Source organism: Prunus avium, chromosome 1 (assembly GCF_965620075.1).
Source record: "Prunus avium chromosome 1, drPruAviu1.hap1.1, whole genome shotgun sequence".
Taxonomy (NCBI): domain Eukaryota; kingdom Viridiplantae; phylum Streptophyta; class Magnoliopsida; order Rosales; family Rosaceae; genus Prunus; species Prunus avium.
The window spans coordinates 45,876,980-45,894,855 of NC_142284.1; the positions used below are offsets into that span (position 1 = coordinate 45,876,980).

The window sequence follows — 17,876 nt, forward strand, 5'->3', positions numbered from 1 at the left end:
TAGTTTCGTGATACATACATACATATTGCATACATAACATAACAAAGCATAACATGATGTTTTCAATTGTTATTCATGAAATAATATTATATATTATTATTATTGCGGTGATTATTCCTTTTAAGGAATCCCTCTAAGACCACCTTCTTCTTGTATTCCTCGGAATTCAAATCCAAGTCCGAAATAATACTAGCAGTGCCAGTGCCAGTGGTAGTGGCAGTGGCTGCAGCTGAAGAAGATCTGAAGCGAGGGAAGAAATAAAACCATGCGGACGTAGACAGAATGGCGCACAATCGGCCCCAAAATAACATAATAATCAGCGTCACCACAATAATGGACATACCTACCAGTGGGTCCAAATTCTTCTTATTCTTCTTACTATTGCTCGCCATTAATATTACGGCCTGATGCTGATGTTGATGATCATCATCTGCTTTCGCCTTCACAGTCGACCCGGAGGAGGAGGAGGAGGAGGAATGTTTATTGTGTGGCAGCGCTGAATTGGCGGCCCATCCACTCTGACGTTTCTGACTAGGGAAAGACTCCGAGTGCGACATCACCGCGCTGCTGGCTGTTCGACGACCACTGGATTTGGGCTTCTTCTCCTCCTGCTTAACCGGTGAACCGGGTTGGCTTCCTCCTCTTCCTCCTACCGATCTTAGAGAATCAATTTTCCGGCAAAATGACAACCGCTTTTGACACGTGTCGTCTTTGGAAGACTCCAATTGTCTCCTCCTATTTTCGAGGATGATCGTGTTGCTCGTCGTCTAAAAACATTTGAGCCACCAACAGAAAATTAATTCACTAAATTAGTATAGTGCTGAATTAAAAACAAATAAGGGAATTCATTAATTATACGGCTATACCTGTGGAGGTGGTCTTTGGGTCTGCTGCGGGTCTGAGACTGGAGACAGCAGCAGCACATCCTCTCTCTGACTTGAGCCACCCGGCGGCTCTGCGTCCGTGACCGAGTCTGTACGTTCGGCGTTGGAGACCAACTTACTAGACTCAGATTTTGACTTTGACTTTGACTTTGTTTTCTCCGAAGATAATTTAACTTGCCGTTTGCCAGTCCCCCTACCGGAGGCGTCGATGGGGACGGTTTTGGTGGCCGACTTGTTGGAGCAAAACCTCCAGCTTGACCAAGAAATCAAGTACCAGCGTCGACTACTAGTGCTCGTTTTCATCTCGATATCATAAGACTTATTAATTTGGTGTTGTTGATGAAGATGATCATGATCATGATGGGATAGGATAAAATCGGTTTCCGGGAACGACGACTTTGATCTGCTAGTTGTACGCCGGCTGCTGCTCACTTTCCTGGAAAATCCGAAGCAACCGAGGAAACAACTAGTTTTGGGTTTGGATGGAGATGGAGATGGAGATGGAGATGGAGATGTAGTATTAGTACTAGTAGTTGTGCTGGTTTTCTTTTGGACCAATTCCGCCATCGCCATGAAGGAAGAGCGTTGAACATAACAGCCCAGCTCTCTCTCTCTCTCTCTCTCTCTCTCTCTCTATAGGCGCCGAACGCTATGTCTGAATATATTGATTTTAGGATTCATTTTTATTGTGAGAGAGTTAATTAATTGTTTAAATAAGGGGTTTGGTTAATTATTATGAGTTAATTAGGAATAGGCATTTATTTATGACTTAAGACTTTGGTGGCCAAGGAACGAGTCCTTACACGTTTTCACGACGTCCACGTTTTCACATTTTCCTTGGCCAAAAAAAATAAAAAATCACATTTTCAATTGAGTTGAGTTGAGAAGTCCATCATCCCTGTAATCGAATAGCAAATATATTCTTATATATAAATATTAACTTGAGCCCATCATGGCCTGAAATTAATATGGTTGAACTGCCTGAAACCATATATACTAATTAGGGTAATCCAAATCATTTATATACAAACAAATCAATATGAAATTTATAGTTTGGATCACATGCATAATAATAAATTACCAAATTTTCTTTTGCCTTAAATTATTGACAGATCAAATATATAGTCTTCCTATCCAATTTTATTTCGACAGGAAATCTTAAGTAAGTTGTGAAATTAAAGTATGAAGTTTGCTTATTTGAAAGATCTCTGAAGATAAACCAAGGTGGTTGGTGTGAGTGGTTCGGCACTCTCATTCCTTAAGAGATGTCAGGGGTTCGATCCCTGCTCTCGTACGGAGTCACCACTTTGACCAACACTTTACCCCTTATGGGCCGACCCGGTGTGAGTGGGGATTAGTCTGGGTTGTGGTTAAGGCTTAAAAGGTGCCACCCATAATTGGGGCCCATCCAGGGCCACCTCATGGTTCATACAAAAAAAATAAAAAATCTCTGAAGATATTATATTGAGAAACTATGTTGACATGAGCTGGCTCAAGAGTGACATTTATGGATCTCATATCAGTTAGCCAAACTGAATCTTTATTTATATAAGCTTGGCATGACTTTTAAATTTATATACATGTTCATTATCATAGGCTCCCTGTAATATTGACAACAATTTTTAAACATGAAAATTAGGGCCCGTTTGATAACTATTTAAATTTTAAATTTTTTGTTTTTTTTATATTTTTTATGCTAGAGTATAGAGGGAAAAGAGGGAGAATGGAAGTAAGAATTAGAGTGGAGATGGAACTGAGAGGGAAAATGAGAAGAGATGATGGGAGTATGAGTAACAAAGGTGAAAATTGAAACTGAAAACTGAAATATATTTGAAATTGTTTTCACTTTTAAATTGTTTTGTTTTGGTTTTTATTTTCGATGAAGAAAAGGGGGAGAAAACCCCCAAACACCAACACAACAACTAACTAGTTCTAATCAGACGAGCCTTAACAGATCCCAAAGAATCCCAAAGCCTTAACAGACCCCTTTTTCTTCCCTTTTTCGGTTCAATGATGTGATGATATTCAAATTTCCAGCTACTCCATTAATGAAAAGAAAACAAAAACAAAGGAAACTTTCTTTCGTTTCAATTATATAGTTCATATATATAAATATGTGTGTGTGTGGTTGCCACGTTTTTGGCTTTATGTCACTCAACTCTATCTTCGTGCCCTAGCTGGTCTCAAGTTCCCAACTCAACTAGATGTTAGCCTTAATTACAAAAAGGGAGATTTACTATTATATTCAATATAGGAGCCCAAATTATAATAAAAAAACTCTATATAAAATAGACTTTAGAAACATACCCAAAGCATATTTACAATATAACAAAAAGACTTTTAATTTCTTTTAAATTACAAAACTGCCATTGATTTCTTAAAATAAACACAATCCCAAAACCTCATAAAAAAACCCAAAACACTTAATTGCTCATCAAAGTAATTTAATAATCAAAATTAAATTCAATAGGGTCATCTGTCATTTTTTGGGTGTTTTTTGGATTTGTTTATAGAAATTAAATGGTGTAGAGTTTATTTATAGTTTTAGTGCTAAGAATGGGTAAATGACTAAGTATCTCTATATGTAATCAAAGGAAAACTGAACGAACTACACCAAGTAGCCAAGAATTTTACTACAGTGTAGTAACGCTAATACTAAACTACACAACACTTGCAAAATGATCATTTTAATTTTTAAAGAAGGTTCTTGAGTGGCGGCGCATGCCATAAGTTAACGTAGCCCGCCACTAATTGATTGGTCGATGTATATTATTCATGCAGCACGGTATATGTACATGTTACAGATAAATATGTGTGTATATTGCTATGATGCATGCGTGGAAAGAAAGCCACCTGTATTCCGACGTCATATAGAGTAATATATTTTCCATGAATCGTGGATGCGTTTATCATTTTCCTTTATTCAGCGGCTATTTATGATAGGTAGGGTAATGCCACATGAGATGCATATAAATTTGTTGTGCACTTCATATTTTGTAATTGACTTTGTGTTACAAGTAACGTGTCATTACACATGCGCAAATTAGAACAATAATCTCACACACAATAAGTTGAGGGATCATTCAAATAAACACATTTGTAGGGTCCATCTTACATTGTATTTCAATTATCCGAACCGTCGACTTTTTAGATATTTCATCAAAAATTATCTTTATAAAAAATCATTTGAATTCAAAATCACTTGACCACTCAATTAGATGGTTGTTACTATATATTTTTTTTCTTGAAAAACAGTATTCGTCTATTTTATTGGCTAAACTAGCTAGATGTCTTAATCCATTTCAATTTGCCTAATTTTTTTTAAAAGATAATCCATAAATAAAAACTTGAAAAATAAATGATTTGGCTCGTTGAAAAAAAAAATCGTAGGAAATAGTGTTTTGGCCTGACGATGCGAACCCAAACCTAGATGGATCGGATCCTAATCAGTAGTTGATCCAGAAATTATCGGGTCATAGGGTTACAGTGTAAAAGTATTGAAATTTTTTTAGGCTAAATTGTTGAGGCATTTTTTAGGACAAATGAGTCATTCCCTATCCAATTATTAAAAAATTAAATTAAATTAAATAAATAAATAAATAAAAAACACACACACTATACTCTACCATTAACCCCAACCTACCCTAGAAATCCTCTGTCTAATACCCGGAAGAAGAAGGGTTTTTGAAGATCTCAGACTATTTCAATATATCTCACACACATCTTGCACTAATTTCTCTCTATCCTCTTTAGCAAAGATCAGTTATCTGACTTTTTGGGAGCTTGGTAGATCAAGTTATTGATAAATAAATCTAGAGCAGTGACCAGCAACCAAAATTGAAATGATGGAAGAATATATATCAATTTCATAAAAAATACAAATTCTACTAACATGGGTGGCGCCGGCAGTTTGAAAAATTAAGGGATGAGTGTGAAACTAATTTGGGATTGGGAATCAAAAAAGGGTTTTCGCGGGGTTTGGGTTGCTGAAGTATTGGGGAGGGGGGGGTTGTGCGTGCTGGGTTAAAACGACGTCGTTTTAGCCAGGCAGTTTGAAAAATTAAAAAGCCCAGCGCAGCGCCCAGCCCAAGCGCGCAGCAGGCTCTATGGCATTTCGTCGAGCACCTTGCGTGCATCTTGGGGTCATCTTTCAGCTAGTCATGCGGTCTACTCATACCTCCACAGGCTATCCACAGCCATATTTCCGGCCATTTCATGGGATCGTGCGACCCCTCTTGTCCCTTAATCCGTTCGCCACTGATCCTAATGACAAGGACGAGCAGAGCAAGTCCTTTACTAGAAAAAAAAGACTGCAAGTCTTCCAGTCAAATCTTCCACTCCAATCCAAATACCAAGTATCGATTAGTGTCTGCTCTCTAGAGAGAGAGAAGAAATTAAAGCAGGGAAGGGAAGGGAAGAGAACGATAGGGTCAGTGGGATCATGGGAAGAGACGGTGAGAAAGGCAGAGAAGCTGGTGGGGGAAGCCATGAAAGACAATGATGCATCCCACGACGCAGCTCACGTCTGGAGGGTCAGAGACCTCGCTCTCTCTCTTGCCCGTGAAGAACAAGGCCTCTCCCTCCCCTCCTCCAATTCCAACACCATGCAAATTGTTCGAACTATTCATTCCTTTATTTGTTATCTTCTTGATATCTTGTCTAAATGAGTTTTGGAACTGAAGGACTTTTATAAAGTTTCTTAATCGATAATTTTCTTCTTCGGCAGGTCGAACTTTCTGCACTTCTCCATGACATAGGTCAGTGTTAAGATCATAACTTTGAAGCTTGTTTTTGTGTGCTTAAATTAATGGATTACATATGGGTGGATAATGGATATGGAGTTTTTTGGGGGAAGATTCATACTGCAAAACATGCGCCCATTCCTAAATCTTTACTTATAACTTCTCTTTGGCTACATGTAACCACATGCCTTCTTGCTTCTGCAAAATTATGTTCTCCATGGTTTTCATTTTATGCTTCTCCCTGCATGTTTTCAGCATTGCTTTTATTTTCCTTTTCTCATCCTATATATCCTACTGACCGTATTAGTCCTTGGTTGCTCATTGCAGGTGATTATAAGTATTTGAGGTTTGTATTTTTCTCATTCTTTCTTTTCTTTTACCTTTTTATTTTTCCTTTTTCTCTTTTCTATTTTCTTTTCTGGTTCTTGCATCTATTCATCCTTATGGCTAATGTTGGAATGTAGAGATCCCTCAGAGGAAAAAATTGTCGAAAACTTTCTTGACGAGGAGGGCATAGAAGAGAGTACCAAAATGAAGATTTTAAGGATCATTAAGGGAATGGGTAAGTTGTAAGTTGGTTGCTGCTCCTTCTCAACTTTGTTTCTTCCCTATTCTGCTCCTGCTGATATAATCTTGATTACACTTGTTTGAGTTTAATGGTATAATCTACTTGTCAGCATTTTGTAATGTATCAATGTCCACGCCATGTCTCTTTCCCATATAGGAAACTGTTGTGTGTGTAAACACATGCACTAAAATATGCATCCCCTGTTTTCGCCATGTAATGTTTTATACCACTTAATAATCATATGCAATTTTGCAATTTCATTGTATTTTTTTTATTTTTTGTTCAATTCTGATCTTTCTGCCAGCTCCTTTGTTAATTCATTTGGTGCTCTACCTGTACTTCTACTTTCCAGGTTTCAAAGATGAGCTTGCAGGGTCAGCAAATAATGATCTTCCTCCAGAATTTGGGGTTGTACAAGATGCTGACCGTCTCGATGCAATTGGTGCTATTGGTAATTTGTGTACTTGCTAATCAAATGCTTGGTTCTAAAACCATTGGATTTTGTCTACCTACTTTCTCTATGTAAAATTAAAATTGGGATTACTGCTGGAAAAGTAACAGTTGTGCTTAGCTGTTTGCTCTATGCCCCAACGATCTTTGGTGTCTTCTTAATTGCCTATAATGAAAGACAGAAAAGTTTCATGTCTTTCCACCCTCTCTCTCTCTCTCTCTCTCTCTCTGTGTTTGTTTGTTTGTTGGTTTTTGTTTTTCTGGCTATGACCTTTCGCTTTGATTGGGTCCATATATTTCTTTCCTTGCCTTATTCCATTCGCCTTTTTTGTTTGAGGTATCTCCATTGTGAAGTTTGTTAAAAAATGCTTTAGACGATAGAACAAATTATGCCATTTCACGCTGGTGCACAATCCTAAGTAGTCTTTTGGAACAGGAATTGCTCGTTGCTTTACTTTTGGTGGAAGTAGAAACAGAGTGCTACATGATCCTAACATTCAGCCACGATCTGATTTATCCAAGGAAAAGTACATGAAAAAAGATGAGCAGACTACTGTGAATCACTTTCATGAGAAGCTTCTTAAGCTAAAGTCATTAATGAAAACGAAGGTAAATTTGTTGAAACAGAAGCATGATATTACACATTCCTCACATGGAATTTTCCTCATTTGCATCCATCATGCATCTTCGTGTCTCATCTGTGCTTGTGCTAAAGTGCATATATATATATATATATATACAATGGGAATATCCATCTTTTGAATAACGAGAAAAATGTAAAGAATTATCAATTTGTGCTATGGAGTTTGGACATTGATTTCAGGCTGGGCAAAAGAGAGCTGAGAGAAGGCACAAGTTCATGGAGGAGTTTCTTGTGGAGTTCTATGAAGAGTGGGATGGGAGAGCTTGAATGAGGTGAGTTTACTTAATTTGATTTATCTCAGATAAGTCAGATGTAACTCTATTGCACTCCAAAATAAGGAAACAGAATTATAGCATACATCATGCTAACGATGTTGAATTTTCTGATTATGTTTGAACTTATTGATTTTGCTCCTGGAGCCTGCTTCAAGATGCGGGATATATAATATTCAAAACCTATTGCTTGAATTCACGCAACTGTGTTACAAAATATATCTATAGCATGAGTTTTTTCTTTGAGGGCTGTGCTAAGTAGATGAACACCAACCAAGGGAGTGGAAATAAATTCAAAACATTACAGTTCTCTTGTTGATTGTTTGATGAAGCTTTGATGAGTGTAGTAGGAACCGTTACTAGGAATAAGTAATCAATTCAATGAGAACCAGGTCTTCATCTAGGATTCTTTTCTTCAACGAGTCTATTGGATCAATACATCCTAATTTTATCCCAGGTGATGTGCTAGCGCACGTGCAAGTATTTTATCTGTTAGGAATGTGAAATTCAAAGTGGGTTCATATTTGCATAAATAAAAAAATGGTACATCATTGGACAAACAGAATTTGGTAAACATGGTGGTATTCTAATTAGAGTAGTTGATGAGTTTAGAAGTAGTCTTTCTTGTATTGTCATGATGTGAGTCAACTTTAAGGTGAGTTTCGAGTACGGACCGAGGTATCCTGGTAGGGGAAGCAAAAATATGCACCAACCTCAAACAGAGAAAAAAGCATCACATTCGCTGGAGGGAGTTCAAAGTTTCAAACCCAATTGCAGACTGCAGTGAAAAGAGTGTTGACTGAGGTCATGAGTTGGTCGCCAAACTAAGCACTAGTTTTTTTAAGTTGACCGAGTTAACATATTTGGACTACTTTTATGAAGGCTAATAAAAACAATTTCAAATAACTAAAAATGTCTTCTGACATCGTTTATAAATTCAAGTGCTAATGAGTTATAAAACCACTTGAATTTTAATAAAAATTAGTATATGCTTTTAATAAAATAACTTTATAAAAAAACGTTCATATATAACTAGAAGTGCTTTCTACATAAGCGGACTCTAGTGATTGATAAGGGATTGTATGAACGTACTATTACTAGGAATGAAGAGTTTAGGATTCTACGTGACAAAGGGAGAGAGTCAAAATTCAATGAAGAAAGGGTTTACAATATTGTGTTGGTTGTGGAACACCACTTTATAAGTCAACTTTCAAATTTGACTATGGATGCGGTTGGCCTGCATCTTGACCCCGATCCTAACCTATATATATATATATAATGAGAGGAATTTTGAACGAGCTACACAACACCACCAAGTAGCCAAGAATTTTACTATAGTATAGTAGTAATGCTAATACTAAACTACGCAACACCTGCATAAGGAACATTTTAGTTTTTAAAGAAGGTTCAGGAGTGATCCATAAATATGTTAACGTAGCCCGCCATTAATTGATTGGTCGATGTATATTTATATATGCATCATGTTCGTCTATTTTATTGCCCAAACTAACTAGATGTCTTAATCAATTTAAATTTGTCTAATTTTTTATTATAAGAATGATCCATAAATAAAGACTTGAAAAATAAATAATTTCGCTAATTGAATAAAAAAATTGTAGGGAACCTTTATTTGAGGGATTCGTTAGCATGTGTAGATGAGTATTAACCATTCGTCAATTGTGGGCCTTATAATGAAATCTTATATCAATTTTGAAACGTTCCCATATAATATTGGTGGTGGATATATGATTGGTATAAAATGCATGAAAGATGATATATTAGGTAAATTGAAAATACATGAGATATCTATTTATTTTTGTAAAAATGTCATATGTTTCAATTTGTCACCTTAAAGAAAAATTTAGGAGAAATGTCATCTTAATTTTTCAAAATCCATGATTTGTCATCCGACTTTAATATCATCCATTTTCAAGAAAATAAATAAAGAAAAAATAGACCTCTCTCTCCCTTTCTCCCCCACCCCAACTCCACCCGCCCCCAAAATACATTGCTCTGGACTCTCCCTCCTCCTATTCTCTCTCCATGTCTCTCTCTCTCAGCATGGAAATGGAAAAATACCAAAAAGAAAAAAGAAGAAAAAAAAGGTGGACTCTGTTTAGGTGGACTGAGGGAATGGATTTCATGGTAGATAGAGGAGGAAAGAGTTATGAAGAGGGAATGGATTTCAAGGTGGGCGGGGTTGGTTGGAGCCGCTGGTGGCGCACAGGGGATTAGGGGATGTGAGATTTTTTTTTCGTTCAATTTTAATTGTTTAAAAGATATTTAAAAAATTAAGAATGATTTTTTCATTTTTAAAATACCCTTAAAAATGAATGGAAAATTGAATGGTGTTAAAATAAGATGACAAATCATGGATTTTGAAAAATTAAGGTGATATTTCTCTCAAATTTTTCTTTAAGGTGATAAGTTGAAACTGAGGTATAAGTTTAGGTGATATTTCTACAAAAATCACTTTTTGTAATTCATGTATTGGAAATTTAGCAATAAATAAAGGTAATGGAAATTTTATTTAGGGACCTGATTTTCTCACTCCCTTTTTCTTCACTTACACTTTCTTTTGCTTTTTAAAAGCTTTGAATCAATTTTTTTTTTTTTTTTACTTTCTCTTTTCTATTCTACCATTATCTTACATTAAGGTTCTGATTACTGAAATTAAGAAAAGTTAACCAAAAAAAGAAAAAAAAAAGTAAATTGATAGAAATGTAAGTAATTGTACACCAAGTGTTTTATTTTTTATTTACCAAGTATGTGAGTGCTATTTATCTTTGTTGTAGTTAATAGATAATTAATTTTTTTTACTAACATGTTTACATGTAAAATGACAGGACCCGCCCTGGATTCTCCCTTGGAATTTGTGACGAACCCTGCTTCCCGTCTGACATCTACCATATGTCAACCCACTTTACTAAAAAGCCATGTAACCCTAATTTAAACAGATAAACAAATCGACTTCTGTCGAAATTTCGGTAGTCACCCATGAAAAATGGACTTTATCAAAAAAAATTCCACCTGTTAAAAACAACAAAAAATAACTTCCCAACAAGCAGCACATACAATGCTAAGCACATAGTTTACAGGATAGGCCTCGGGCCTCAAAACCCTACGTGGGCATTAACAGAGCAATCTAAGGATTTACGTTTACAACTCGGGGAAAAATAAAAGTAGAAAAAGATAAAGAACAAGTTCCTATAGAGCGGACGCTGCGATGCCTCGACGTGGTGGTCTTGACCTCAGATATCTAGAATTTGGGGGTGCAAAACATAAAATGTGAGTGGACGAAAACAAAGTGTTTAACATAATTTATATGCAACATAAATAACTCCTCCGTTTTAGAAAATAATGCCAAGCGCAAAAATCCTTTGTATGCGTACATATATACCAATCGATACTTAAAAATAATTCTATTAAATTTGTACCTTAGCATACCATAACGAAAACCATATCTTTAATGCTACCTCAATTTCTTGAAAAACATTGTCCACTCAAGCATTTAATCATTATTATAAAATTGTATACCAATCCACCCAAAATATTCTGTTATTACAAAATATAATCAATATAATAAAAAAAATCTCCTTTTTCCCGCAACCATACTCTTTCTTAGGCGTATGCTCACAAACATATAAAATTTCAAGTATTTCCAAATAACCCAACTCAAATCCAAACTTACTTTCAAATGCTCATACCTGTGCAGAGCAGTCTCAATGCACATGCTCAGAAAACTCAACTTGGAAATAAGCCCACAAATGTACCCATACAAATACATATATATATACACACACTCAGAATTTACACATCATTATTATGTACTAGGGGAAACAATCCAACTGGGGGATTGTTTGACTAGGCCATAAGCAAGAATCCTCAATATGCATGTGGCTAGCGATGAGCCGTCCAACAAGGGACTGCTCCCAAACACGCACAGCAAAATCCTCAATACGTGTGCGGCTCAAATAAGTCCTACGCACGCAGACTAGGGATGGCAATTTTCCCTCCGAGTAAGGGTCTTCGTGGGGATTCGACCCTAATGGGTCGGGTATGAAGGATAAAACACGGGTATGGGGATGGGTACGGGGAATTTTTTGGATATGGTGTTTGGGGAGGGGCGAGGATGATATTTTAATCCCCAACCTGAATCATCCCGTTTAGAATATATATATTAATTTTGTGATGAGGTATATTATAGTATATATAAATATGCTATTAAAGTAATTGTACCGACTAAATTTTATATTATTATATTATGTACTTATATAATTTATACAAATCTTAAGCCACACTACTTATTTATTTAGTTAACTTCCAGTACATATATAAACATTCTTATATTGTCTTATAAGTATATATTATATCTTGCCTTGGTATTATTTTTTTTTCTTCAACAAAGTTGTTATATATTGGTTTTTTCTTCCATAATGGGGCGGGTCGGGGAACCCATTCCCCAACGAAGGTGGGGATGGGGAATCCCCGATATGAATATTGCGAGTATGAAGGCGGGGATGGGGGAAAAAAGCTTAATGAGGATGGGGATGGGAATGGCATACCCACCCCCGATTCGATCCATTGCCATCCCTAACGCAGACTGCCTGTCAAGGGCCTACGGCACACCCCGCCAAGGGTGCCCAGATTCAAACATATCCAAGTATCCATCATTTCCAATATCCATCGTTTCCCAGTATCAATATCCAAGGGGAGATACATATAATGGCGTGTCATTGCCAAATTTTGAAATTCACTTTCATAAACTAATATATATAATAAAATACACTCTCCCTTGTGAAATCCACAAAAGTCATATAACCCAAAACATAATATTCAAAACACAAAATTCATAACTTAACAGGTATGACCAATTCCGAAAATTCCCATAAGACATTGATAAATTATCAAAAATCCATATATCCAAATACCATGTTCAAATTTCATAAAGAAACCTAATATCACCCAATCCATATACTTTAATAATAATAATAATGATCCCTAGAAATCCCATATTACATTCCGATAAAATCATAATCCAAAACCCACAATCTATATACTTTATAACTAACAATAAGTTATAGTAATCCCATAAGATACTATAAAGCCATAGTTAAAAAAATATATCAAATCCCATAATCCCAATAAACCAAGTTCTAAATCAAATCTCATTTATGCATGCAATTCCATATTGGAAAAATAATGCTTATTTAAAACAATGTCCACTCACAACAAGTCCAACGCTGCTCAATTCTAAGAGGGCTCTTCCTTTGAAGTACGTGAAGTCTGGGTACTTATTCAAGAGAATAAAAGGACTTAATTAAAAAAACGTACCCAACAATGAACTTTAACTCAAAACTCTAGTTCTCGGGTCTCGAAATGTGCACAACCTTAAAAAAATAATTTATAAGGTCATTGTAGTACTTCCCGAAGGATGAGACAGTCCCGGAAGACTCATGGTCAACTGTGCGGTCAAACTTCCCATACTGGTCAATAGGGCCCGTGAGGCCCACAACCTCTGATTTCCGATCTGAAAGTTCCTGTAGGTTCAACAAAGTATACTAAACAAGTCAGGAAGGTTTGGTCTCGATCGCGCGGTCAGATCTAAACCAATCGCACGATCAGACGGCGATCGTTTCGCCTAAACTTAGAGTCATTGATTCGGAGTATTCGGGACTCCGATTTTCGATCTGCAAGTTTATACACGATTCTAGAGGTACCGAGAACACCATATTTGAAATTGGAACCGATCGAACGGTCCAAACCTATCGAACCTGAATATCGCATAATAGATGCAATATTCGTTTGATAGTCAAATGGTAACCAATTTCAAATATGAGCACACCGTCATGCTTAGGATGACATGAGGAACATTTCATAACACAATGGGCCGCCGCAACATGGCCCACGCGTTGCCACCTGCTGCAGGCAGTGCGTGAGTGTTTTGGGAAAAACACCATACAGTACCCATACCAAAATGTTCAGACTAACAAAGGGAGCATTTTTGGTCTTTGACCCTGGCCAAAAAGTGACCGGAACAAGGTGAATCAAAGCCAAACCCATGAGGGTTTTTGGTTGGAACTTCCCGGCTTCGCAATGGCAACGACAACCACCAATGGTGTCGCGCCACCTAGTTGAAAGCAAGATGGAGGAGAGAGCTACCTGTTCCAAGTGGTGGTGCGACCTAAAATGGCGGGAAACGTCGCCGGTGACGGTGGAAGTTTATGCCGAAACTTCTTGTCAATCTAGTCAGAAATCCTTGAGGTTTTGAGCTGGGAAAATGGGTGGGTTAGATAGAGGACGTTGATACGAAACTTTTGCAACCAATTTCGCCTGAAACGAACGTCGGACGACGATGAAACCTCCTGTCAAAGTTCCGGCGTTGTGCGTAGAGAGAGAGAGAGAGAGAGAGAGAGAGAGAGAGAGAGAAATTACGGTTGTGCCACTGCACTTTTGCAGATCGCAACTTCTTTGTTTTAACTCTGAATTGAACTTGCCGCCTATATGCAAACTTGTATCATCGAGCTCTATCCAACGATGCATCTTATTTTCCCAAATTCCTTCCCGAACAAAAAATAACCGAAGTGCCCCTACTCCAAAGGGCAAAATTATAATTTCACAAATAAATAATTTTAAATAAAAACGATTAAATTGGGTCGGGGTGTTACATAGAAGAACCAAAGGATGCTACTAACCAAACTGTGTGTAGGAGCATAGATATGCAGAGAGCAATGTATGCATAATAGTCTCAGATTTTTATTCTTTCACAATATTAGTAAGTAAGTACATGTCTTCTTATTAAAGGAAATTGTAGGGTAAGGATAGAATAGTAAAGAGCAAGAACAAAAAATAACAAAATTAATTAAAAAGTATTAAAGAACAAAAATAATTGTAAATGAAGAAAAGGGAAGTGGGAAAATCACCTCCCTTTATTTATTGTATTTGTGTTGGTATTTATTTAATAGCTATCAATTGAGAAAAGAAAAATAAAAAGAAGCGGGAGACGAGACCAAACTGCGTTTGAATTGACGCCCGGGGCGGGTCCAAAGGTGGGTCAGGACCACATCAAGTAACGACCAGCTGTTTGGGCCTGACGATGCGAACCCGAATCTGGATGGATCGGATCCTAAGGGCAAGGATAAGGAGGAGGAGGAGCAGAGCAAGCCCTTTACTAGAAAAAAAAGACTGCACGGCTACCAGTCAAATCTTCCACTCCAATACTAATACCAAGTATCGATTAGTGTCTGCTCTCTAGAGAGAGAGAAGAAATTAAAGCAGGGAAGGGAAGGGAAGAGAACGATGGGGTCAGTGGGATCATGGGGAGAGACGGTGAGAAAGGCAGAGAAGCTGGTGGAGGAAGCCATGAAAGACAATGATGCATCCCACGACGCAGCTCACGTCTGGAGGGTCAGAGACCTCGCTGTCTCTCTTGCCCGTGAAGAACAAGGCCTCTCCCTCCCCTCCTCCAATTCCAACACCATGCAAATTGTTCGAACTATTCATTCCTTTATTTATTATCTTCTTGATATCTTGTCTAAATGAGTTTTGGAACTGAAGGACTTTTATAAAGTTTCTTAATCGATAATTTTCTTCTCCGGCAGGTCGAACTTTCTGCACTTCTCCATGACATAGGTCAGTGTTAAGATCATAACTTTGAAGCTTGTTTTTGTGTGCTTAAATTAAATGGATTACATATGGGTGGATAATGGATATGGATTTTTTTGGGGGAAGATTCAAACTGCAAAACATGCGCCCATTCCTAAATCTTTACTTATAACTTCTCTTTGGCTACATGTAACCACATGCCTTCTTGCTTATGTGAGCTGTACTAATCAACTCAACTCATAATAATGGTATGCATATATCTACACAAACAAACCCATTTCTGCTTCTCCATGGTTTTCATTTTATGCTTCTCCCTGCATGTTTTCAGCATTGCTTTTATTTTCCTTTTCTCATCCTATATATCCTACTGACCGTATTAGTCCTTGGTTGCTCATTGCAGGTGATTATAAGTATTTGAGGTTTGTATTTTTCTCATTCATTCTTTTCTTTTACCTTTTTATTTTTCCTTTTTCTCTTTTCTATTTTCTTTTCTGGTTCTTGCATCTATTCATCCTTATGGCTAATGTTGGAATGTAGAGATCCCTCAGAGGAAAAAATTGTCGAAAACTTTCTTGACGAGGAGGGCATAGAAGAGAGTACCAAAATGAAGATTTTAAGGATCATTAAGGGAATGGGTAAGTTGTAAGTTGGTTGCTGCTCCTTCTCAACTTTGTTTCTTCCCTATTCTGCTCTGCTGATATAATCTTGATTACATTTGTTTGAGTTTAATGGTATAATCTACTTATCAGCATTTTGTACTGCATCAATGTCTACGCCATGTCTCTTTCCCATATAGGAAACTGTTGTGTGTTTAAACACATGCACTAAAATATGCATCCCCTGTTTTCGCCATGTAATGTTTTATACCACTTAATAATCATATGCAATTTTGCAATTTCATTGTATTTTTTTATTTTTTATTCAATTCTGATCTTTCTGCCAGCTCCTTTGTTAATTCATTTGGTGCTCTACCTGTACTTCTACTTTCCAGGTTTCAAGGATGAGCTTGCAGGGTCAACAACTAATGATCTTCCTCCAGAATTTGGGGTTGTACAAGATGCTGACCGTCTCGATGCAATTGGTGCTATTGGTAATTTGTGCACTTGCTAATAAAATGCTTGGTTCTAAAACCATTGAATTTTGTCTACCTACTTTCTCTATGTAAAATTAAAATTGGGATTACTGCTGGAAAAGTAACAGTTGTGCATAGCTGTTTGCTCTATGCCCCAACGATCTTTGGTGTCTTCTTAATTGCCTATAATGAAAGACAGAAAAGTTTCATGTCTTTCCACCCTCTCTCTCTCTCTCTCTCTCTCTCTCTCTCTCTGTGTTTGTTTTTTTGTTTTTCTGGCTATGACCTTTCGCTTTGATTTGGTCCATATATTTCTCTTTCCTTGCCTTATTCCATTCCCCTTTTTTGTTTGAGGTATCTCCATTGTGAAGTTTGTTAAAAAATGCTTTAGACGATAGAACAAATTATGCCATTTCACGCTGGTGCACTCTCCTAAGTAGTCTTTTGGTACAGGAATTGCTCGTTGCTTTACTTTTGGTGGAAGTAGAAACAGAGTGCTACATGATCCTAACATTCCGCCACAATTTGATTTATCTAAGGAAAAGTACATGAAAAACGATGAGCAGACTACTGTGAATCACTTTCATGAGAAGCTTCTTAAGCTAAAGGCATTGATGAAAACAAAGGTACATTTGTTGAAACAGAAGCATGATATTACACATTTCTCACATGGAATTTTCCTCATTTGCATCCATCATGCATCTTCGTGTCTCATCTGTGCTTGTGCTAAAGTGCATATATATATATATATATATATATATATATGTATTTATATATCATCTATACAATGAAAATAGCCGGGTGGTAAATCCATCTTTTGAATAACGCGAAAAATGTAAAGAATTATCAATTTGTGCTATGGGGTTTGAACGTTGATTTCAGGCTGGGCAAAAGAGAGCTGAGAGAAGGCACAAGTTCATGGAGGAGTTTCTTGTGGAGTTCTATGAAGAGTGGGATGGGAGAGCTTGAATGAGGTAAGTTTACTCTCAGATAAGTCAGATGTAACTCTGTCGCACTCCAAAATAAGGAAACAGAATTATAGCATGCATGATGCCAACGATGTTGAATTTCTGATTATGTTTGAATTTATTGATTTTGCTACGGGAGCCCGCTTCAAGATGCGGGATATATAATATTCAAAACCTATTGCTTGAATTTATGCAACTGTGTTACAAAATATATCTATAGCATGAGTTTTTTCTTTGAGTGCTGTGCTAAGTAGATGAACACCAACCCAAAGGAGTCGAAATAAATTCAAAACATTACAGTTCTCTTGTTTATTGTTTTAGGAACCGTTACTAGGAATAAGTAATCAATTCGATGAGAACCAGGTCTTCATCTAGGATTCTTTTCTTCAACGAGTCTATTGGATCAATACATCCTAATGGTATCTACGGATTATGGGACGGTGTATAGTACCCGATTTCTGTTGCTCACGGTCACCACATCTTATTCACCAAATTTTCTCCCAGGTGATGTGCTAGCGCACATGCAAGTATTTTATCTGTTAGAAATGTGAAATTCAAAGTGGGTTCATACTTGCATAAATGAAAAAATGGTACATCATTGGACGAACAGAATTTGGTAAACAAAGTTGGTGAGTTTAGAAGTAGTCTTTCTTGTATTGTCGTGATGTTAGT

At 36.9% G+C, this 17,876-nt stretch overlaps 3 protein-coding genes across 4 annotated transcripts; 2 read left to right on the top strand and 1 right to left on the bottom strand.

The window, feature by feature from the left end:
- Positions 1 to 1,544, bottom strand: LOC110754577 (uncharacterized). The gene is made up of 2 exons (XM_021955653.2): positions 867 to 1,544; positions 1 to 767 (listed from the first exon to the last, which is right to left on the bottom strand). The coding sequence occupies exons 1-2, from the start codon at positions 1,455 to 1,457 to the stop codon at positions 87 to 89; spliced, it is 1,272 nt and encodes a 423-aa protein (XP_021811345.2). The 5' UTR covers positions 1,458 to 1,544; the 3' UTR covers positions 1 to 86.
- Positions 1,545 to 4,794: 3,250 nt separating this feature from the next.
- On the top strand, positions 4,795 to 10,543 carry LOC110754628 (uncharacterized). Of its 2 annotated transcripts, XM_021955728.2 has the most exons (8): positions 4,795 to 5,497; positions 5,611 to 5,641; positions 5,954 to 5,972; positions 6,091 to 6,188; positions 6,547 to 6,645; positions 7,081 to 7,253; positions 7,468 to 7,559; positions 10,406 to 10,543. In XM_021955728.2, exons 1-7 carry the CDS (start codon positions 4,991 to 4,993, stop codon positions 7,552 to 7,554), a joined length of 1,014 nt encoding a protein of 337 aa, XP_021811420.1. In that variant the 5' UTR covers positions 4,795 to 4,990; the 3' UTR covers positions 7,555 to 7,559; positions 10,406 to 10,543. The 2 variants fall into 2 exon arrangements, with proteins under 2 accessions (XP_021811420.1, XP_021811418.1); XM_021955726.2 differs by lacking the exon at positions 10,406 to 10,543 and having other exon boundaries at positions 4,798 to 5,497; positions 7,468 to 7,758.
- Positions 10,544 to 14,730: 4,187 nt separating this feature from the next.
- LOC110754629 (Metal-dependent phosphohydrolase) lies at positions 14,731 to 17,395 on the top strand. The gene is made up of 7 exons (XM_088247348.1): positions 14,731 to 15,047; positions 15,161 to 15,191; positions 15,565 to 15,583; positions 15,702 to 15,799; positions 16,156 to 16,254; positions 16,690 to 16,862; positions 17,119 to 17,395. The coding sequence occupies exons 1-7, from the start codon at positions 14,859 to 14,861 to the stop codon at positions 17,203 to 17,205; spliced, it is 696 nt and encodes a 231-aa protein (XP_088103474.1). The 5' UTR covers positions 14,731 to 14,858; the 3' UTR covers positions 17,206 to 17,395.
- Positions 17,396 to 17,876: the final 481 nt, after the last annotated feature.